This window comes from Centroberyx gerrardi, chromosome 5 (assembly GCF_048128805.1).
Source record: "Centroberyx gerrardi isolate f3 chromosome 5, fCenGer3.hap1.cur.20231027, whole genome shotgun sequence".
NCBI classification, from domain to species: domain Eukaryota; kingdom Metazoa; phylum Chordata; class Actinopteri; order Beryciformes; family Berycidae; genus Centroberyx; species Centroberyx gerrardi.
This window is the reverse complement of record NC_136001.1, coordinates 35,465,653-35,489,165: the sequence shown is the minus strand read 5'-3', so window position 1 is coordinate 35,489,165 and position 23,513 is coordinate 35,465,653. Positions and strand designations below refer to the sequence as shown.

The 23,513-nt window shown below is 43.1% G+C and overlaps 1 protein-coding gene across 1 annotated transcript in view; it reads left to right on the top strand.

Annotated features, from left to right (window-relative positions):
- LOC139931512 (protein TASOR-like) overlaps nucleotides 1–23,513 on the top strand; it is a 66,078-nt gene that overhangs the window by 4,413 nt on the left and 38,152 nt on the right. Inside the window, exons 3-19 of the mRNA XM_078283624.1 lie at nucleotides 2,365–2,457; nucleotides 4,396–4,468; nucleotides 5,504–5,595; nucleotides 7,714–7,848; nucleotides 12,005–12,135; nucleotides 12,586–12,617; nucleotides 12,952–13,057; nucleotides 13,930–14,033; nucleotides 14,764–14,867; nucleotides 15,258–15,330; nucleotides 16,070–16,144; nucleotides 18,258–18,445; nucleotides 19,427–19,699; nucleotides 20,455–20,635; nucleotides 21,428–21,556; nucleotides 22,059–22,213; nucleotides 23,137–23,323. Coding sequence (XP_078139750.1) covers nucleotides 2,365–2,457; nucleotides 4,396–4,468; nucleotides 5,504–5,595; nucleotides 7,714–7,848; nucleotides 12,005–12,135; nucleotides 12,586–12,617; nucleotides 12,952–13,057; nucleotides 13,930–14,033; nucleotides 14,764–14,867; nucleotides 15,258–15,330; nucleotides 16,070–16,144; nucleotides 18,258–18,445; nucleotides 19,427–19,699; nucleotides 20,455–20,635; nucleotides 21,428–21,556; nucleotides 22,059–22,213; nucleotides 23,137–23,323 — 2,131 coding nt within the window. The remainder of the gene's footprint in view (nucleotides 1–2,364; nucleotides 2,458–4,395; nucleotides 4,469–5,503; nucleotides 5,596–7,713; nucleotides 7,849–12,004; nucleotides 12,136–12,585; nucleotides 12,618–12,951; nucleotides 13,058–13,929; nucleotides 14,034–14,763; nucleotides 14,868–15,257; nucleotides 15,331–16,069; nucleotides 16,145–18,257; nucleotides 18,446–19,426; nucleotides 19,700–20,454; nucleotides 20,636–21,427; nucleotides 21,557–22,058; nucleotides 22,214–23,136; nucleotides 23,324–23,513) is intronic.

Genomic DNA, 23,513 nt, shown 5'->3' with positions numbered 1-23,513 from the left:
TCCTAAATATCTCTTCTATCTTGTTCTTTTAGCTTAGCTAAGTAACTAGTTAGGTTTCTAAGTTGTGCACCAGGATATCCCCGACCACAACGTTTCCATCGATGGCTTTCAGACTGTTCGGGCCGACAGGGATTACACCGAGAGCGGTAAGCGTAAAGGCGGGGGACTTGCTGTTCTAGTTAACAACGGATGGTGCAATCCTGGTCACTTTACGATCAAGGAACCTATTTGTTGCCCGGACATTGAACTGTTAGCCGTGGGACTCCGGCCATATTATTTGCCCAGGGAAATTTCACATGCCGTTGTGGTGGCTGTTTACATCCCCCCTCTGCCAACCTGACGTCGGTGTGTAACGTCATTCACACCGCCATAGCTCGACTCCAGACACAATGAGTTCCCTCATCGCAATCTCGGGTGACTTCAACCATGTCACCATGACAACAACCCTGCCCAACTTCACCCAGCATGTGAGCTGTCCAACCAGAGAGGAGAGGACCCTGGACTTGCTGTATGCTAATGTGAAGGATGCATACAGCTCTTCTCCCCTCCCCCCCCCCCCCGGGTAGGTCAGACCACAACCTTGTACACCTCAACCCCTGCTCTGTGCCTCTGGTGAAACGACAGCCTGCGACCCCCTCCAGTTCGCCTACCAGCCCCGACTTGGAGTTGAGGACGCCATCATTTACCTGCTAAACCGCGCCTACGCCCACCTGGACAAAACAGCCGAGCACTGTGAGGGTCATGTTCCAGTGCTTTCAACACCATCCGGCCGGCTCTACTGGATGAGAAGCTGACAGCGATGCAGGTGGATGCCCCCCTCGTGTCCTGGATTGTCAACTACCTGACTGGCAGACCACAGTATGTGCGCTTGCAACACTGTGTGTCGGACAGAGTGGTCAGCAACACTGGGGCCCCGCAGGGGACAGTCCTGTCTCCCTTCCTCTTCACCCTCTACACCACGGACTTCAACTACCACACAGAGTCCTGCCATCTTCAGAAGTTCTCTGATGACTCTGCTATAGTTGGATGTATCAGCGAGGGTGAGGAGGCTGAGCATAGGGCTGTGGTGGGAAACTTTGTCACACGGTGTGAGCAGAACCATCTGCAGCTCAACGTGGCAAAGACAAAGGAGCTGGCTGTGGATCTGAGGATGGCCACGGCACCGGTGAACCCTGTTTCCATCCAGGGGGTCAGTGTGGACATTGTGGAGGACTACAAGTACCTGGGAGTGTACGTTGACAATAAATTGACCTGGGCTAAGAACACTGAAGCCCTCTATAAGAAGGGCCAGAGCCGTCTCTACTTTCTGAGGAGGCTGAGGTCCTTCAACATCTGCCAGACAATGCTGAGAATGTTTTATGAGTCTGTGGTGGCCGGTGCTCTCCTGTTTGCTGTTGTGTGCTGGGGCAGCAGGTTGAGGGCAGCAGGTTGAGGGCAGCAGGTTGAGGGCAGCAGGTTGAGGGCAGCAGGTTGAGGGCAGCAGGTTGAGGGCAGCAGGTTGAGGGCAGCAGGTTGAGGGCAGCAGGTTGAGGGCAGCGGACGCCAACAGACTCAACAAACTGATCCGCAAGGCCAGTGACGTTGTGGGGGTGGAGCCGGACTGTCAGAGAGGAGGATGCTGTCCTGGCTCTTGGACTTATTTCACCCCTGTCAGCAGCTTTATAACCCCATAATTTATAATTTATATTTTACACTGTGCAATACTGATTCTGGTAATAATTTTGTGCAATAATTCAACTGTGCAATAATTATTTAATTATTTAATTATTGACACTGTTGTATATATTGTAGTATGATGCACATATTTGTACATATACATACAATACATATTTCTTATTGCTCTTATTTCTATATTATTAGTATTATTATTCTTATTATTATATATTGTAGTATAATGCACATATTTGACATATTTCTTATTTTCTTATTTCTATTTTTCTTATAATTTCTCTATGCTTATATATATTTCTCTTCTAGAATGTGAGCAACTGCAACGTAACCCAATTTCCCCTCGGGGATCAATAAAGTATTTCTGATTCTGATTCTCAAGTAAAAATACCAAACATTTGCTGGTTACAGATTCACAAATACTAAGATTTGCTGCTTGTTTCTCTTTCATATAATTTTAAAATGAATACTTTGGGTAAGTAAGAAATTGCAAAAATGGGAACTTGTCATGGGCATTTGTCATTATTTTTGACATTTTATAGACTAAATTATTAGTTGAAGATGTAGTTTTATCCCCTACCAGCTTTACGTTTCATTACCACCAAGCTAAACACGTTTCTACTTTCTTGTCTTTGATTATTTATTCTGTGTGTGTGTGTGTGTGTGTGTGTGTGTGTGTGTGTGTGTGTGTGTCAGTTTGTGGAGAGGAGGAAGGAGATGAAGGCGGATGGGAGGACAGACAAGGAGCTGGAGGAGAGCTACTGCTTCCTGCTGGCTGACACTGTCAAGGTGAGAGTAATACTGGCTGTGTTGCTGGTGTGTGAGAGGCGACTGCAGTAGGTTTTAGATAGATGGAAACAGTGCAGGCAGTAAACTACAGTGAGTAGATGAAACCCTCAGTAAACTGGAGCCCATGTTGTCAAGGAGGTCGTATTTGACTGACGTGAATAATCGGCACTTGACCGCATTGATCAAGCGGCCGGCATTCAAAATCAGATGAAAAACATTCTAAGTAGGCCATGTGTGATCAGCTGATCACTGTTTCAACTGCCTGATCAAAAACTAAAAATCATTTCCCGGATCAGGAATGTGGTCGTATCATATGCCGTAAAAAGAAAAAATTGCAGCAGTGAGCAAAACAGGCCTGTCGTCCACCTGTCATTATGACACTGACCATCTTGTTGTCTTTCTGAAATTTTCTTGGTTCTTTTTTTGGTGGTGTGATAAGGGATTAGACAGGATTCAGATTTGATAAGCAGATTGGATACTGGATTCAGATTCTATAAAATGCTTTCGAACCCCAACCCTACACCTCAGTCACCAAGCACACACTAACATGTAATTACTGTTTGGATTAAACCTAGGATGTATTTCCACATGGACGGGCAGCCATGAGAACAATCTGTTAAACACAGTGCCAGACTGCAATTTGACTATTTACGCTTGCTGTGCACTTTCATATGATAGTATGATAGCGTTGTTAGTAGAAAGTCTGGGTAAAATGTATAGTTTCAATCAACGATCGGTGAACGGCCGATCACATCATCAAAAAATCGGCAATCGAAATTGGCCTGGAAATGGTTTGGCATGAAGGAAATAATCTGAGGTGTTACTAGCCAGTGGAGCTAAATACCTGCATGTTGGACAGCGTGTGCTGATGTTAGCTTCAATGTTAGCCTGAGTTGTAACAACATGCTCACATGATGTGATGCTCCCAAAAGAATCTGCTCCTCAATGGTTGCAATGTCGGTTTGGCTGCAGATGTCATGATTGGTGTTCATCACAGCTTTGGTCTCAGTGAAATAGTGGAGTTTTGGATGTTTCAGGCTTCACAGTCAAGACACGGGTTCTTCTGTCAAACACTGAGAACTGGAACCCAGTCTGGAGCGGCGACACAGATGTTGACTCTATACGCAGCTTAACTGTGCTTAACTTTCATTTCCCTGTACCACATCCTGTTGTATTTATGAATTGTTCTTGCTGGTCGTCAGTGCAGAGTGTCGAGTCAAACCAAGCTGGGGCGTTGGCATGGAGATGGCAGTGCGCTCATGTTCGTCTTATTTCTGAGTGTTGGCCAATTTTATACCTTTCAGATAACTGAAGCACACACTGTTACAAATGCATGCGAGCAGTGTTGATTACAGAAACAAGTTTACCTTTTGTTTTCTCGGATGTGGTCGGGGTTGTGGATGGAGCGGAGCTTGGCTCTGAAAAAAGCCTGTTATTTTGGACCGTGTTATCGGCCAGTTCTGCTCAGAAAGGCGTTCATCAGGCGCTTCATGACAGCGTCTATCTAGGCTAAATGCAGACGAACAGTGATGCACAGTGAATATAAATGTTTGTTTACAACGATGTTAATGAGAAACGCTAACAATGGACTCATGTAAGATTATTGCTCATGTGGTCTGATGGTGATGTACTGACGTAGGCTGATATACTGACATTCCATTTAAAAGGACGACGGAAACAATGTGGGCTTCATTAACGCTCCCCTCTACTTCTGTAGTGACGCTTTTTGACCTGGAGATGTCACGGTTAATTACTGTATCCAACTTTGAAACTCAGTTTCAAAGTTTGGTCCAAATGTCATTCATTAATACAATGAAATATTAATTTTGGAGGAAATGTGAGTGAGAAGGGGCCCTTATGGTTATTAAAACTGATATTTTATTTGATTCATATTTTATCTAACATGATATTGTGTTAAATCATCTGTGTCTACTGCAGCTGCCCTGGATCTGTGAGAAGGGGCTGTGTGTGGGTCACAGCTGGATCACAGCGCTGGGAAACCCCAGTAAAGGTAGGAAACATATATACAATATATAACAGGACCAGCAATTTTTTTTGCAAATTTTTTATGTTTTCCATCCATTTTATGTTAATCCTGACTGTTTGAACACGCATACACCACAATATCTCTAAATCAGGTTTGCCAAACCTTTCAGGCTCATGGTTTCTCATGCTCCACCCGGCAGAGAAAACTCTGGAGACTTCTAATTCAGTCAGTAAAAATAATCCATCACTGTGAATGAGAAGCAACAATCTTGTTTTGCAAAGTTGCACCAGAGTTCCTCTAGACTCCTGTTGGGATACTGTTCGTGACGCCAATTGATGAATAATTTTGTAATAAGGACAAGTTCGCCGTCCTCTGATTCAGTGTTCTCTTTAATGATACATGCATGGAGAGAAGTACATCACAGCAAAGGGAATGGTGCAGTTCTCTAACGAGGGTCAGACTAACCAGGCTTATATCTCCAATGACAAGGACAGCCACCTGCAAGCCGACGCCCCCTAGACAAAGCATCGTCTCATGATCCTAACACTGTCGTATTTGTACGGATGTTGTATAAGTGGGTCTGAGGAACAATAGCATCTTTTCTATGTATGACAGTCGTAAACCCTCACATGGAAGCACATGATGACAACATGATAATCAATACATTGGAACATATAAAGGACATAAAAAGGACATATTTTCTCTACAACGCTAATATCAGGCTGAAAACGTTTACATTTTAAAAGAAGTTGCGTTCACCGTTTCATATTCACATTGGGGAACACAGTGAGAGCCGAGGCGCGACGTACCTCCGCTTTCTGCTTGTAAACAAGAAGAGGCAAGATGTCACTTCCAGGTCACTACATGTCTAATCTCTCTCCACAGAGCCCTCATTTCAAATGGACTCTTTTGAAATGAAGATTTATGCCTGCCTGTTGCACACAAAATCAGATAGTTGGGTAGCAAGAAAAAGGTTTGAAATTGTTCCAAGAAAAAATAAGTTTGGAAACAGCTGTGTGTGTGTGTGTGTGTGTGTGTGTGTGTGTGTTTCCCCTCTAGGAGTGTATCTGTCTAAATATTCAGACCTGCTCCAGATTAACCCCTTCACCCCTGGAGCCACGGGAGAAATCATCATCTTCAAAGTCATGAAGGTAAATCAGCTGCCAGCGCAAAGGAAAGATGCAGTGTGAAGCCACGTTTCATCACTGCAGCTGTCTTCTCACAGACAGTTTTACTGTAGCTGTAACACTGGTCTGTAGTCAGCTCCACCAATCACAAGTCATGTAACAGTAGTCTGTAGTCAGCTCCACCAATCACAAGTCATGTAACAGTAGTCTGTAGTCAGCTCCACCAATCACAAGTCATGTAACAGTAGTCTGTAGTCAGCTCCACCAATCACAAGTCATGTAACACTAGTCTGTAGTCAGCTCCACCAATCACAAGTCATGTAACACTAGTCTGTGGTCAGCTCAGCCAGAAGCTATCACTAAGCAGCTCCACTGGTGCAGCTGGGTGTTAATAATAATAATAATAATAATAATGGTGGTCCTGATGGTGGTGGTGGTGGGTGGGGGGGCAGGGCAGGCCAGGAGGTTGGCGTCGGCAGGGAGAAACTGTTCTCGTTATAACGATATTGATTGTGTCTGAGTCAGGATGAGTTGAGTTGACTGTATTAGCCAGCTGGCTGCAGTGCTGAGCATTGTGAAATGTTTGTGCAGTTTATTGTTGATGCAGTGTGGAGCTTGTACCATCCAGCATCCCATTATATGTTGTAGACTTAACACCATACTGATTTCTTGTGTGACTGTGTGTGTAAGAGATTACTGTGTGTGTGTGTGTGTGTGTGTGTGTGTGTGCATGTACGTGTGCGTGCGTGCGTGCGTGCGTGCTCATATGTGTTTATGGTATGGATCCATGCAACATGAAGCCCCCCTGTCTGATTGTTGTTGAGTTAAATCGTGTAAACGAGCCTTTCTCAATTTCTCCGATGTCCATAGGCTGTTTTCTCATTAGGCTATAGATCTTTTTCCAATAACATTTGAGAGTTTCTTGGTATCTTGTTATAACGAGAAACCTTTCTCGTTATAATGAGATAAATTGGTATGTCGTAATAACGAGAAAAGATGTCATTATAACTTGAAAATATCTTGTTGTAACGAGAAAGGTTTCTCGTTATAACGAGATACTGAGCTGATTTTTTTTTTTTCCCACTGTGGCATCAATACGCTGCCGTAATACATCAAAGCTGAGATACTATGGGCATTAAAAATTATGAATTCGCACTCGTTCAAGTTCCCGGACAGCCAGATTGCAGCAAGATTTGTCTGCGGTGAGAGAAAGTGTTCTGTGAGCTGGGGAATCAGTAGTTAACACTGGCATTCCTACCCCAATGCACTATTTCTCTCTGTCTTTCTCATTCATTCTCTTCGTCTGTCTCTCTCTCTTTCATTCTCTCTTTTTCTCATGCTCTCTCTGATAGAAAATGTGATGGCATTTTTGATTTATCTTTTGAGACGTTGACAAAAATTTTAAACTGGTATTGGATTTAAAATATGACAAAATGTATCTAGGTGTGTCTGTCTGGTGTTTATTTGTTCTAGAGAGGCACCATATGTTTGAAATGCAGACCTAATTTTACTTAAACAGTGTTACAGTACACAATTTTCAGTGGTACCGCAGAGAAGTCATTTCTTTTGGTCATGGAAATTAAGTTAAAGGTTGTGGAGAAGTCATGGAAAAGTCATTGAAAATCATTGGTGAAAAAGTGTCTGAACCCTGGACAGGGGTGATGTGGTCCCGGGTACGGGAGTGAGTGAGCAGACGAGCCGCGGAGTTGTGGATGTGTTGAAGTTGCGTGATGTGCCTTGCTCAGGGGTGTTCCTGGGGTGGTTGAGGACGGATAGACATTTCATGGCCAAACATAACGTAAACGTAACAAATGTAAAGAACGTGGCGGCGCTTACATTTACGTTTTTATACTTCTGTGTTGATGTGCGCCCAGCATGTTGTTGTTGACGGAAGTGGGCGGCTCTCGTCAACAACACACGTCAGGATCGCCCCTATGATCAGCCAATCAGAGTGAAGAGAAGAATCAGAGCGAAGTTGAGATTTTTGGGCAGGTACACCACACCTAAGCGGAGACCCTTTTCAACCCCAAATACGCGTCAAGTGGCGTCAGTTTACGTTAGGGCTGAAAGATGCTGACAAAAAATATCTGCATTAATATTATTTGCAGTAGTAGAAGTGATGCTGATGTGTTCTCTGTGCAGGGGAAAGTGAAGAGCATCTATGACAACATGTCCAAGAACCTTCTAGACCCAACGCCTCGCTTCGACTGCCACCTCTCCAAGAACGCCAGCAAGGTCACCTCGCTCACCTCCTACCGCGCCTTCGAGCTCACACAGGTGAACGCACACACACACACACACACACACACACACACACAGGGAAAACATCTCTGCGATGAATAATTGTACAGGAATATACCAAAAACTGACAGATTTCTGTACATTTATTGTGGAGAAAAAGTTGCATGGTATGTCTCTATGTAGGCTAGAATAACTGCTTTCTTCCTTCATGTGTCCACGTGTAATTTGATAATTAGAAGGACAGGTGCCATGCGTTCCTGAGGCAGTGGTGTGATGTTGAGACGCTGCTGTTCATTCCTGCAATAGCGATGTCATCTTTATTCTGCCTTATCGAGGAGACACTTTGTCTAGGAAATGTTTGGCCTTGTGTGCAGTAGTGGCTGCAGATAATTGTGGCTGGGGAGCTTAATTAACAGCAGGTACTAACTTTTTTCTAAATAATATAAAAAATAATAATAACAATACTAGGGCTGACCGGAATGCTTTGAAGCTTCGAAGCTTCTACCGTTGCCATGGTAATCGACGTCCAAATCAGTATTCGAATGCTGCGTTTTTTTATTTTTATTTTTTTTATTCATTGGACGAAAAGTTACGTTTCCATCCTGTACATCTCTGTACACGCGTACGGAAACGCACTGTATCCGGACATGTCTGGCGACGTGCCAGGAGATATTCGGGCCGCCACACGTCCGTAATTCCCAGAGAACGCACAACTTTTGTGTACCGGAGATTTCTGTCACTGTACACGCCTCGTTAAATGTCAGCTCACTCCCGTATACTGTCGCAAATTACCAGATATCTCTGTACACTCACCGGGAATCTCCGTGCACCTGCACACACGTCCAAACACGTCCGGAAAAGGCCGATTATCTCCGCCCACATCAATGTATATTTGCCAGAAAAGTCTGTGGAACATAGGGCTTTCCTATGCTGCCCCCCCCCCCCCCCCCCCCCGTCGAAGCTTCGAATATTTGCGGGTAATTCTCACTGAAGATTCGAAGCCCCAAAAATGGTATTCGGGACAGCCCTAAACAATACAATAGACTAGGGTGTGAATTAGGCTACACAAGGAGGGCCACTGTTTCTCCATTGGGAGCCAAATCCCCAACCCAATATTATATGCATGCGCGCGCTTCAATGAGCTGAAGACTGACTGTGTATTTAGACCTATGCCTATTAGACTGTATATGATATAACACCGAGTCCAGTTAGACACAAGGCTATGCAGCTATGCACAGTTTTAAACAGCAAATCAAGTGTTTATATAGTCAGAAGTTACACAAAAGATTTAAAAATGTGCTATATCAGACAAATGAATCACTGTATTAGTCATGTAAACAAACGGTGCCACATACACAGGCACATCCATTCATCATACAGTATGTGCTATAATAAAAAGCAATAGAACCATTCATATAGACAGCGCTACATAACAGCCAGTTTTGCTACACAACAACCAGCCTGTACAGACGGCACAGCACTGACAGGACTGTAGTGGACTGTGCTGGACAGCTTCAGTAGTTGCAAGGGCGGAGCAACTAAATCGAGCTCTGACTCGACTCATTGCCAATGGTCCAAAAGCAAGCAACTGAGGAAACTCACTGTGTAGATGGTACTTCTCACATGATCACACTGTTATGATTGGCCCACTCATTGCTGATAATATCTAGTCACTTAAAATCGACAACCAAAAAAATGTTTTTGTATTTTTGTGGTTCACAGCAAAGCGGTCAATCACACTGTCAATGTCCGATCCACAGCTTCCATAGCTTGTTCATGCCAACATGCGTAACAGAAAGCTGCATCTGCCGTGACTTTGCTGAGAGCCAAATGGTCGAGTGGGGTACAACTTTAGTTGAGGACGCCTTGGTCCTTCACCTTGACTTAAATCCACGGGGCCAGTGGTGGGATTGCTTGCAGGGATAGCGTACAGGTTTCCCCCACACTTTCATTTTCAGTTGGAGAATTTTCCTCAATCCCCTCTCTAGGCTTTGGGTCCCTCTTCCCCCATCACCTTCCTCTTCCTCCATAGCGATATAGGCCTCACCACCTTGCCATTATGCATTTTTTCACGTTCACCCTTCCTCGTTTTAAAGAAATGACAAATCGGTCTATCTTGACACACCACAGTCCACAGCTAAGCAACTTAATTGAGCACCTATAGCTAAATTATCCTAATCTCTTTGACTCTCACAACAAAACTCTCTCCGATACGTAATGAACAGAGCAACCAATCACACCACAGTGCTTAGGGGGAGCTTGGCTCTTTCCAGGAGTAGCTCAAGCGCCCCCAAGCGCCCCCTTGCCGCCGCGCCTGCTTGTGTGGCCGGGTCCATATAAGTAACTCATGGGCAGAGAACTGTATCAGTACTTCTGATCTTCTTCTCTCCATGCATGTATCATTAAAGAGAACGCTGAATTGGTTTTATTCTTCATTTATCATGCTTGGAGAATAAAATGTTTTTTATTCAGAAAGTTACATTATCTTCAAAATTAACAATAACAATTATTTTAGTGTTTAAAGCGGTTGTGGTGGTGGTTGTGGTCTTGTTGCATGGTGTGGCTGTAGGGGCAGGTCTGTGCAGAGCAGACTAAGCACGGCTATTCATAGTATTCCCATGATGTCACATGCATTTCCTACCAATATGGCGCTTGAATACACACAGCTCATTGGCTGTGTTTGTCACTTGATTGTAATCACCTGTTAATTTATCATAATCACCTGTTATTTTCCTACCAAGATGGCCGTGTGGTGATGTAACAGAATCAGTGTTTCCCCTATATGCTTTCAACGGCGGCGCAGCGCCGCTGCTAAATGATGAACGCCATTGCTGAAATTTCACATTGTACATAATAATCACGACGAATGCAAACCACGCGCACTTTCTCTGCTTCAAGCAGCTGACTGGAGCTAGTGGTGGGCGAATGGGAATTGGTGTCATTGCTGCAGCCTCTCCTCTCTGTCCTCTCCTCTCTGTCCTCTCCTCTGCTCCCTGTGTCGGTGTTTGACCGAGGGCGGGGCTCAGCTTCTCCGCACACACACACACACACACACACACACACACACACACACACACACACGCGGAGCGGACAGTAGCAGAGAGGCCGCGGTGGGGACAGTGAACCAGGTGAAGTGAAAGATAACATGTTACTCGAGTTGAGGACAACTATGTTCGTTACTGTAAGTGCAGTAAAGCCTTCGCGAGTGAAAAGCCAATAAGAGTACTTTATCAAACCACCTGTTCAACAAGCATAAACATGTAGAAAAGTAGAAAAGTGATATTTTCAACTGCTTTGCCCGCAGTCTCCCATCCACCGCTGGTATGTTTTACACAACCACAGCACGCTGAATAGCGAATTGTTACGAACAAGCTAAAACGAAAGCTGTCTGTATGTAGCCGAACTGTTTAGCTTAGTTTGCCACATAGCTTAAAATTTGTCAAATTCTTGTAAACTTACTACAGGCTGAGACAAAGCAGCCGTATCTGCAGGCAGTGAATCACATCAGCAGCAGAGGGAAAGACTGATACTGACTGATGTCTGTGTTCTTCTTTCTTTCTAAACTTCACTCAGTATTTTCATGTCAGAAATATTATTTATTTGTTATTTTTGTTTCCAGTGAGATATTATTGAGTTTATATAGTGACTTTGCTGTTGTAAACATTACTGTTGCTGCTCTGGAAACAATATTTAGTTATATTTAAAATATAAATCAATTCTAATCCTGTTCTGAATTAGGATTACTTCAGGACATAGTGCTTACTTCATCAGTGAGCATATTTGTTTCACTTTTCTTCTTGCTAATGTCTGAGTGTACTGTGAAGAACAACAACCTGTGTTGTTTTTTTATAAATATTGTGAGGTCCAAAATGATGTGAAAATGCAAATAACATCAAATTTTCTTCCCAAACCCCCCACCTGTGTTGAGGCATTTCATTCTTTGACATTTATTACAACTATATCTGGGCCTCCAGAGTCCTGGTGTCAAAAGCTCCTGTAAACTATCACACACACGGCTCGATGAACATGAATAAACTTATCTGCAACAATTCTAAAGTACTTTTAAGTTATTTCACTGCTGGTGTGTGCAAATACGGGTCCTGGCAACATGGGCTCTGCGCGCGTTTCCTAGGGGAAACACTGAGAATACTATGAATAAACACTGTTTTTTCCTGTCATTTTGTTTTTTCAGCAATACTTCTATGAGTATTCGTTCGATGAATTGCGGCAGCGGCCCCGCCAGGTTTGTCCCTACGTCGCCGTCTCCTTCCAGTTTAAAGGAAAAGACTCGCCACTTCCCAGCAAACCCCTGGCCCCGCTCAGGTATGGGGATACGGAAGGTCAAAGTTCAACTCTGTATTGTCCCCAGTGAGAAATTCTGGCTTGCTGCAAGACATACAAAAACAATGAATAATCACAATGAACAAAATATACAGAGACTAACACATTAAACAAGCCAATGGGAAGAGCGGCAGACTGACCAGGGAAGGGAGAGGAAATGGAAAGGCTCATCCTCTAGATTAGAGATATTGGTTGAACTTCAGGTAAATTGTTTTTCAGAATAGATGCATAGTGTTTTGTCTTACATCCTGTGAAGGAGATTTACAGGAGAGTTGCTCTAGCTAGTTGACAGAACTCCACATGGACGTGCTTTGACCCGACCAGGCTTCAGTTTGGTAGGGCTGGGTGAAAGCCAGGCACTGGAAATCTAATAGCAGTTAGAACCTCAATCTAGTGTTAACCAGTCCACTCTGTGCTCTGTTTGATTGGCAGGTTGAACAGCCAATCATCAGAGGGAGGTAAAGGTAAGCACTGCTCCTGTGTTTTCTGTGTAATCACACCAACCGTAAATTTGCTTCATAAAATTCTGTTTACTAATGTTGAATATATCCTATTTGTTTATTAGTTTATTTATTTGTTTATTTATTTTTTATAATGTAAGTAAGTTGCATATTGCAGCTTTAATTGTGCATATTTGGCACAGACAGAATTACATTTTTGTGTGTGTATCTCTCTCTCTCTCTCTCTCCCTCTCTCTCTCTCTCTCTCTCTCTCTCTCTCTCTCTCTCTCTCTCTCTCTCTCTCTCTCTCTCTCTCTCTCTCTCTCTCTCTCTCTCTCTCTCTCTCTCTCTCTCTCAGAGCGCGCTCAGTACACGGTGTGGACAGGAGATCTGGTGAAAGGCGACCAGCTGCTCTTCCAGCTCTCCCTCCGCTCCTTCTCTCCTCCCTTCCTTCCCTACAGACTGTGAGTTCTGACCAAACCTCTCTGCTGTTGAAACCCTGTGAGCTTAACTGTACCATCAACACATACATTTGTGACATCAGCTGGTTTTATAATGGTTTATTATACACCACCAGTCAAAAGTTTGGACACACGCTTGCCCAGCTAACAAATGCGTCTTCCTATTTTTCCCCAAAACTGACGGATTGAAACCTGCTTAGTGTTGATAAACGGGACGACAAACCAAACCACACATGATGATAGGTTGCTATGGTGATGTTGAATCATTTACAACAAATTAAATAAAATATATTAAAAATAATTCATTTGTGTCTATTTTATGTAACAATTCTAGTAATGCATGTAGCTCAAAAAAAATGCAGCATAGTATTAATATTATATAGCAAACTTCACATTAATGTAAATTCCCTCCAAAGTGTGGTCACTCATGCCGAGGGCAGAGTGTTGTTGTCATGACAACACTAAACGATAGAGGCCAGCACTGGACCAGAAATTACACATAGACCCTTTAAGTAAGGCCATGTACGATTCGTTAGTTTTCCTCAGCAGTGGCACTAGAGGAGCAGAAACAAACCGCTCATCCCAGCTCTTTGGTTTGTTGTTTCTGTTCTACCACTTTTAATCCGTCCAGTTTATATTTCTGACTTGTATTCTGCAGACTTCTGAGCCTAGATCCTATTTTCTTATCTTCAAATTTAATCTAGAAGTTGATCATTGATTAGAGTAATACATATTATCAGACCTGGTTTTGGCTGAGGTTCGGTCGGCGGTGAAAATGATACGCGAGTTAACTAGTGCGTCTTTAAATCCCGTTTGATTTGATCGGTCCCGCCTGTCTGTGTTCATTCTCCTATCCAACCACGCCTCTCCTCCAGACCTGAGAAGCTGGAAGTTGGTTGGCTGATGAGGCTTGACCATGTGACCAGGCTGCTCCCCCCCACCCTGTTCTCCTGGAACCTGTACGCCGGCAGCCATGAAGGTGAGGTTAAAGGAACCTCCAACATGACCTGACATTGTTTTATGCCAATATTCAGCGTCTTTAAATTTGATTGTTTTCATGCCAAAGAAATACAAGCAGTGTTTCCCCTGGAATCTTCTTCTTGTCAGGGTGGAAAAGACTCTGAAACATTTAGAGCATCATGGGACACTAAAACTCTCCACTGAAAGCCAGACTAATTAAATTCTTTTAGGGTTTTAGGTAGGCCTGGGCAAAATCCCAAATTTTATGTTGCGATACTGCCCTGACAAAATATTGTGATATACAATATTATTGACATTTGCGTTTTTTTATTTATAATTTTTATTTATTATTAATATAATTTTTTATTGTTATTTAAAAAAAAAACTTTTTTATTTATTTATTTGGGGGGTATTTTATTTCTTCTAAATTCTATCAAATTCCTTGTTTTTTTGGGGTTTTTTTTTGTTTGTTCTTTTCTGAATTACATCAAATTTCTCGGCCATTAATAAGCCCAAGCCTAGTCTTAGGAGGCAGTGACCTCTGACCTTTGACCTCTTTACTGTTAGTTGCTTATGATGTTGATGATCAAGGAGTTAGAGCTTTACTCTGCTGTTGACCTCAGTGGAAGACTCTGGATAAGAGCAGCACCTAACAACTAAAATGTAAATACCAGTGTGTGTGTGTGTGTGTGTGTGTGTGTGTGTGTGTGTGTGTGTGTGTGTGTGTGTGTGTGTGCGTGCGTGTGTAGTTGTGAAGAACGGCCAGCACTGCAGTCTTCTGGAGGTGACTGACAGGAGTCGGACAGGGAGCGGACTGACCACACTGCTGCAGGAACTGGAGACCAAGAGAGTGGTGGGTTCTGCTTACTTTAACATGATCAGTCTATTTATGACTGGAGTTCTGGCTGTTCGTGTCTGACTGCTGTGTTTAGACTGAGCAGCTCTTTATTTAGCAGAATACAGCAGAGTTTGACCTGGATAACAAGACAGACACAAAGCAGGACTGATACTCTGCTTACAGGACAAATCAGGTCCTCATATCTAGTGCCAGCAAGATGAACTGTGTGACAGTAAAATAAGCATAATAATAAAGATAAACTTTATTTATAGAGCACTTTGTTTGTTAGATGTAATTTAACTTCCCAAACAAAATCAAATGTTAACTATAAGACGAGACATACTGTGTGACAGTCGAAGCAGAAGCTCGGTGCCAGCAGCCTGACGTCGTCTCTTGTCCCTGCAGGTTCTGGTGACTCCGCTGGCTGACAGAGGCTTCCTCTTCCTGCTGTCCAGTGTTCATATGGCCACGCCCCCTGGTATGACATCACACCACGAGATGGAACACGTTGGTAAATTATATCAGTATATAATGGTTTATAAACTGGTATGATTCTCCAACATGGGATGTGTTTAATAATAATTCTAAAAGACTTTCTAAAGTTTTTCTGTGTACCATTTTACCATCAATAAATCATTAGAACATTATAAGTACTTTACATTATATTAGCACAGAACAAACAAGACGATCACTGAGAAGCCTGTCAGCCTCTCTCAGCCTCTACTCTGCATCCTCCATTGTTTCTCCACCTGGTGGATCTGGAGGGAAATCTGCTGGATCGCTTTACGGCACAAAACAGGAAGAGGTTCTGTTCTTCCAGAGCAAACGGAGCTAAAGCTTTCAGAGTTTCTGGCAGCAGATGGTGGAAGGAGGGAAAGGAAGATGGAGAAATCACTTCCAACCCTCCCTGAAGAGGATCAACATGTCTGGATGCACCAGGGCTGATGGGAAACGTAGTCTTAATTTGGAGAAACACTAGCATTAACAATACTACTGGACTCATTGGTTTACAGACCAGTGAGACCAAGGCAGTACAGTTTAACACTGATATATATTGATGGTTAAAATTTTGCACAAAGCACCATTAAGAAATGTTTGGCATTATGATTATTAGAAATAGTGGTAATAGAAGTGTAAAGTTTACAAAAGTATACTACTAATATATCATTGCATAATAATGATACCTGATGGTGGTGCTGATGATGATGTATTTCCAGAGAGAACAGATGGATGGAAGAGATGTCTGCAGGCCTTGTTTGTCTTCCCAGAGACCAGAGATGTGGCCAAATTCAGTGAGTGGGTCCAGACTGCTGTGAAGGGGGGTGGGGGTGGGGGGGGATCAATACCACATTTTTCAAGTTATCCATGCAGTGTTCCATTCTAACCACAGACTGTACAGCAAGCAGCCTTTTTACAGCATTAAACACCCTGCGTCTGGATTAGTGAACATTCAGTATTGTTTCAGAATCAGACTGGCTTGAATTTCAAAGTATGACAAATGCTCAGGAAGTAGAGTTGGTGAGCTTGGTGTAGAGACATACTGACAACTAATGGTTTTGTTTCAAAATCTACACCGCTCATCAAAAGTTTGGTGACACCTAGCGTTTAAAAATGTTTAATAAATCAGCATGTTTTCTTTGTCGGTTTATGTTAGTTTGGGAAAAACTCATACATGCAAATATTTGTGATGATAACACTAAAACAATTAAACTATACGCTCATCAAACAAGCGGTGCGCCCTCTAGAGGCCATCTGACGAAGCGCAGGCTCCATGCAAACTGTCCCTGAGTGCCTGAGTGACCTGAATTAGCCACTTTCTGCCCTCGGCCGCATGGCGCGCCGTGGGAAAAAAACTCCTCAGCAGCTGAACTGCTGCTCACACTTCCTTCATGCCAACAGTCAGAGACGCTCTGCCATGAAAAACTTTCTCTTCACACCAAAGAGACACTTTGATGAACATGAAGCTGAGTGTTGAAGAAATAGATCCAAAGTATTAGGAAATAGATATTTTATGCCTGCAAATGCATTGCAGGCATTTTTTTCTTACTTCTTTATTGAAAAATCAATGAAAAAAGAAGCACTTTGAAAAATTAGAAAAGGCAAGGTGTCCCCAAACTTTTGACGGACAGTATACCCTACCAGTCAAAAGTTTGGACACACCACATTTTTCTTTATTTGTACAATTTTTCATCAGAACTATGAAATAAAACAAATGGAATTATACAGTGACCAAAAAAGTGTTAAACAAATCAAAACTATCTTATATTTAGATTCGTAGCCGCCCTTTGCCTTGATGGAAAGGCTAAGGCTTTGGAAAGAAATTCATACATAGGATCAACTTCACTATTTATATATGTCTAAGAAACTTATTTCAAGCATCTAAGCATAAGCCTTTAGATCGATACGGCTTTAAGAGAATGAAAGACATTGTACATTCAATCCGGTGGGTCCAAACTGTTGAATGGTAGTGTATATGTAGGTGTAGTTGTGTGTATATATATACAGTGTGTTTTGGAGAAGAACTGTTCAAATTCAGTAGCAGTCTCAAAGCCAAAACCAGAGAGACTTAAATTCTAAATGTCAAGGTCCTGTTGTCCTTCCTATAATACAGATATTAAATATGTTGCTGTTTCATGTTGTTTTTGATGCAACACTGTAACACTGCCTGCATCAGTAACTGCATGACCTTCAAAGCTTGTCTTCAGAAGTGGAAAGTATATCAGTTAAACCTGCAATAAGAGACATCAGACCTTCTAACCAATCCTGAAACTAATGTTGCTATGTGGAGATTTCATTGAGACATAATGATATAAACCAATATCCAGCTGTGTCCAGCTTTTCTAAAGCTTGTTGTCAAAACTCGGACCGACTCAAAGCTCCTCCCGCTCCATTCAGCAGCTTTTCATGTTTTTAAAACTTGTCTCCTCCCTCGCTGTTTAAGAGTGGCGCTCACCCTCCCATTCCTGAAAAAAAATATTGTAATGGTGGAAAGCGAGCGAGTAAACTTGTTTAAACTAGTAAACTTGCTACCTGCCTCTTCACTTGTCAGTGTGGGACATGTAACCTTCAGCAGGAGAAAGATCTGTCAGTGAGACTGGTAACCGGTGACACTTCTCTGTAAGTACGGTTAGCTTAGCTGTTAGCCTTTATGCACAGTTTGTCCATAGGGGCCTCCGTAGTGCAGCACCTTTGCTGTGGTTTATTTACAAATGTGTTGCAATTTCTGTCACCCTCTAGTGGTTGGAAAATCGCTTATTGCAGCTTTAATGGCATTTATGGGTCGAATTTTTGTTAAACATACGTATACATACAACATACATATACGACACAGATATAAATTATGAAATGTATACTGCTGTAATACAAGTATGGATATTAGTGGTTTTCCTCTTGTTCTTCCTGTAGCGTCCAGATGCGCTGCTTCTTCCCATGATGCCTCTGTGTGCACGGTGATGCCGCGACTGAGCCTCTTCCTCCCGGCGCTGCACCACGCGCTGGTCAAGGCCCGCGCCAGCCCCCCCGCCGAGCTGTCGGCCGGCGTGGAGCTGCAGGCCCGCGACTACCTGAGCGGGCGGAGCCAGGGCCAGGGCCAGGTGAGCCACGCCCCCTCTGCTGCTGCGCCTCCATCCACCTCTTCAGTTATTCAGCCGCATCGCTGTGGTGTTTCTGCACTGCTCTTCCCACAGATCACCTGTCAATCAAACAGTGTGGGCGGAGCTTGGATTTTCTGTTGATGCAGTTTGAGTTTCTCTTCTCTCTGTCTGTTCAGTCATGGTGGCTATCGCTGCTCATGCTAACTACCCAGTTCTTCTTCCTCTGTTGATTCCAAACAAACGGGAAACGTAAAACGCATCACTTCCTGTGCGGCAGGAAAGAGCTAACAGACACCGGCTGTTTAGAACAGACAGTGGAAAAGCTTTATGAACTGGATATGGTTGGATCACTGCTGTGTTGGAGCAGTCAGTGATACAGAATAGCAAAATGCACATTTATTTATATGAAAATGTCACAAATTTCCACATATTTGTGACCCGACCAATTACAGTGAAGAGAAGGTAGGGTTTTACACTACGTAGGCAGCTGATAGTTTACTACAACAACAACCACAGCGAAAATAGAGAAAGCAGCAGCAGTAGAGTTGGCATTAAAACTCTGCTGGCCGGTCCTCTCCATCCTCTTCAACAGAACTGTGGTGCGCTTCGTTAGGAGTAAGAACGAACTACAGGAAACGTTACCTACAAGCTGTAGTGAAGTTAATGTTTATTTGATTTGAATTTGTTCTGGGTAAAAAATATAATCAAAACATGTTAAAGTCAGCATGGTACATTGAACCCAGAGGATGGCACATTAAAGTGTTACACAAAACACTTATTTCAAATATGGACGAACTATACAGCACATTAAAAATCACACAAGGGCTTTCTTATCTTCATAGCAGTGGTTGAGCGGTCACATCCCAAATATATACAGTACATGCTTATAACACTGTTGCGTTATGCATGTATTGTCTTAGTGCTGCTGACATTCATCATTTCTTTGCAGCATTAAAACTTTTCTGTGTGTGTGTGCTCCAGGTGCGGCTCTACCCCATGGGTGAGTACGACTCCAAGCTGGACGAGCGGGGGAAGCTGTTCCCTGCTCCCAAACACCACCGGCTCAATATGGACGGCTACCTGCGCTCCTACCTGTACAGCCCCGCCCTCTACCTGCTGTCGGTGGCCCGGGCCAAGCAGATGGTGGAGGCGCACTGCGGCCCTGAGGAGCCGCAGGACCGGGGGGGGAGGGGCCGGGGGGAGCAGAGGAAGGAGAGGAGCGGCGCTGGAGAGGAGCCGGCCGGCAACCAGAAGGTGAACGCCTCATGTTAAGAACAAGGCAGCATATTCTTTAAATATGGAATCGTCTGGACAAAGATGGCTATTTAAAACAATTAAGTACTCTGGACAAACATGACTATTTTTTAAATTTAATTGTCCGGACAAAGATGACTATATTTAGAAATGAAAAAAGAAAAAATACTTTTTTAAAAAATGAAATAGTTTGGTTAAAGATTAATATTTCTGAAATTTAATAGCCTGGGCAAACATGATTATTTTTGTCTGCATAAAGAAAAAAGAAAAATGAAAACCGGGCAAAGATGACTGTTTAAAAAATATTCATCTTTGACCAAAAGTATTTCATTTTTCAAATTCTATACTCTGGATAAAGATGAGTATTTTTAAAAATACTCATCAGTATTCTAAAATTAAATTGTCTTGACAAATTAAAAATGACATTTTTAAAAATGAAATGCTCTGGTCAAAGATGGGTATTTTTAAAATGTAACAGTCTGGACAACGAGTCGCCTGCAGACTTTTTTCCCCACTATGTCCTTAGTCAGAGATTAGTCAAAACCTTAGACATCAGTGAAAATACTCAAGACTGATAAAGACATTTGCACTGATATTGAATATTCATACTCATGACCGCCACACATCACCATAGCAAGTCAGTTATTCATAATTAGCACCTTTTGTCAGGCTAGCACAGCACATACTAACACACGGCGCAGGACAACAGGACAGCGTCTTCTTGAAGCTCGGACCTGAGTTTGTTTGTCGTTCAGGCGCAGCAGCTGATCGACCTGGTTCTGGCCTGTAAGAGGAACGCTGAGAGGGAGGTGGGGAAGGAGGGAGGAGGAGGAGGAGGAGGGCAGGAGGCGCGAGGGAGGAAGAGGAAGCAGGAGCAGGAGATGGCAGAGAGGACGCTGAAGTACCTGAGGAGAGCGTCGCAGGAGGAGGGACGAGGTGAGCAGGGGAAGCTGTGGGCTCATCGGTGTCTCAACAGGATTCCTACAAATGAAGGAGTAACACAAACATATCCAACCCGCCGTTGAGTAACTTGGTTAATGGGTTGCTCTATTCTGACTAGGGCTGCGACTAACGATTATTTTGGTAATCGATTAATCTGTTGACTAATTTTTCGATTAATCGATTAATGTAACGATTATTTTCTTAGTGACAATAGTCATGACAAAATACAAATGAATCAAGCAGCTCAAAATTCAAATCTTTATTGAGCTCTCCAGTCTTTGAGGAGCAGGAGGAGGACGCTTTCTGTCAACACTTCTGCTAACTGAGGAGTCTGCTGGTCAGTCAGGTCGACTAATCCTTTCAGCCCTAATTCTGAGCGATTGCATCTAGGCTATATAATGGTCAATCCTGTCCTTTTTCTCTGCTTCGGTTTTGCCTTTCATGACGTTACATTCTTCGGATGAGCTAACATAGCTAGCTAGCAGGCACTCCTTACGTACGTTCCTGTATTCTTTCAATAAAAGTTGTAGGGATCTGGGAAGCTTTGATATTCGATACAGCAGAAAATACCGCGATATTCCTGAAATATCATGATATCGGCCAAAGCCTAACAGGAAGTGAGCATGAGAGATTTTGTTCTGAGTTCAAGTTTCTCTCACATCTGAGTTTCACTGCTGTTCAGCAGCGCACAGGACAGTCAGCAGTGTCACTTCCCTGTTTGCAGAGAGATCCTTGACTCGTTTAGTCGTTGATCCTGCAATCTTCTTCTCTCCTTCTGTCTCTTAGCTGAGGGCAACCAAGGCCCCGCCTCCCTGTGCTCTCTTTCATCTATGATTGGCTCGGTGGGTTTGAAGGACGTGGATCTGAGGAAGGACGGATCGGAGGCAGCTGCCAAACTTCTCAGCCTGCTGACAGGTGACTGGATACAGACTGAGCTTCTCATCGGAGATCATGAAATCATTAGAAATAATATTAGAGCTGGCCGATAATTCAATATTCTGGTTTATGGTCTTTCAGTGGAATCATATGGTGATGAAATGGTGATTTTGTGATGTGACTCACAATCCTGCTGTCTGAACTGATGAGGACAAACACATTTTATTTAAAAACTCTGACAAAATAGGTGTGAAACATTTTAAGGAATATTATTTGAAAATGTTAGTTTTGTTTGACATCACATCTAAAATTACCATTCAGTTCAATGCCATGAACATTCATTTGATTATTTAACGTGATTTTGCATACGTGAGTCATATTGTGATATATATCGATATCGAAAAAAGTCCTTATGATTTTTGTGATATTGATTTCAACCATATCCACCAGCTCTAATAATTCTATTAAAACTCTCTATCTATAAAGGTAATGAAAAACATCTTTAAAATTAATATTTTACATTTCTCTGCTTGATGACAAGACCTCAACCAGACTGCCATGGGAACGGCCAATCACAGCCTGCCTGAGGAGCAGGAGGATGGGCAAAGTGAATCCTGGCCATTTGATAGGCTGGCCACCAAGCTGGGCCTGCCCACCAACTGTGACATCGACCTGAGGAAGCAGGAGGAGCTGGAGGTACGGCTGTCAATCAAACTGTTACATGTTTGTGTCCATGTTTGTGAGCATTACAGCCCCCCTGCCCTCGACTCGAGTCACATGACTTAGGCTTGAGTCACAGTTTTAACTGCTTGAGACTTGACTTGATGCATGAAGAGAAGACTTGAGACTTGACTTGACTTGGGTTCTGGTGACTTGGGACTTGACTCTGACTTGTACTTTGATGACTTGAAAAGGTTTCTAAAGTCTTGACTTGAGATCTTGTGTTTGTGTAAATGACTTAGATTGAAAGTGATGAGATTTGTTCCAGCGGACGACTGAATTTAAATTCTGTTTTCTGAATTTGTATGGAATGATTGAATTTATTGAAGTTGAAACTGATTATAGAAGTCAAACTCATGATGCTCTTACCAAGTTTTTATCCTATTAAAACCATATTGCATTGAAAAGTCCTAGATATTTAGTTTCTTTAAGATATTAAATTGATACTGGAATCTTGATTTGTTCTGACTTGACTTGGTAATCTACATTTAGACTTGGGACTTGACTTGAGACTTGTGCCTCAAAACTTGAGACTGACGAGGGACTCTAGCAAAGTTGACTTGGTCACACCTCTTGATTTTTTGGCCTGAGGACAAGGCTGTTTAACCTTCATAGCTGCTGTTGTTCCCAAACACTGTGGGAAAATGAGTTTTGAAAGCTAGAAAATGGCCAAGTAATTGCTGAGTCATTGGTATTGATTGACAACAATGTTTACATGAAGACTTTCTAACCCTGACATAGACTTTAAATGGAGCAGGTAAGGCTGACATACTCTGTGTGTGTGTGTGTGTGTGTGTGTGTGTGTGTGTGTGTGTGTGTGTGTGTGTGTGTGTGTGTGTGTGTGTGTGTGTGTGTGTGTGTGTGTGTGTGTGTGTGTGTGTGTGTGTGTGTGTGAGTAGGAGCAGGCGGCGGGCAGCATCAGCAGTTTGGAGGGATTCAGCCCCGGCTCCCACAGTGGGGAGCCGGCTCCCCGAGGAGCAGCAACCGGAGGAGGAGGGGGAGGGGGGGCGCTGGGGAGGACAGCAGGAGGAGACGAGGAGGAGGAGGGGGAGGGGGAGATCCCATGGGTGCTCATCCCCATCACAGGTCTGTCTGCCTCCCTGACTCTTCAGCATCCACACCAAGAAGTATCATTTAAATGAAATGCCATTGTAGAAGTCCTTCATGTATTTATCCTGCAGTTTTACTGCTGACAGTTCATTCTTGAAAAAGTTTGCAGGCGACTCTTTGTTCAGATGATTGCATTTTAAAAATACTCATCTTTGCCCAACACAGA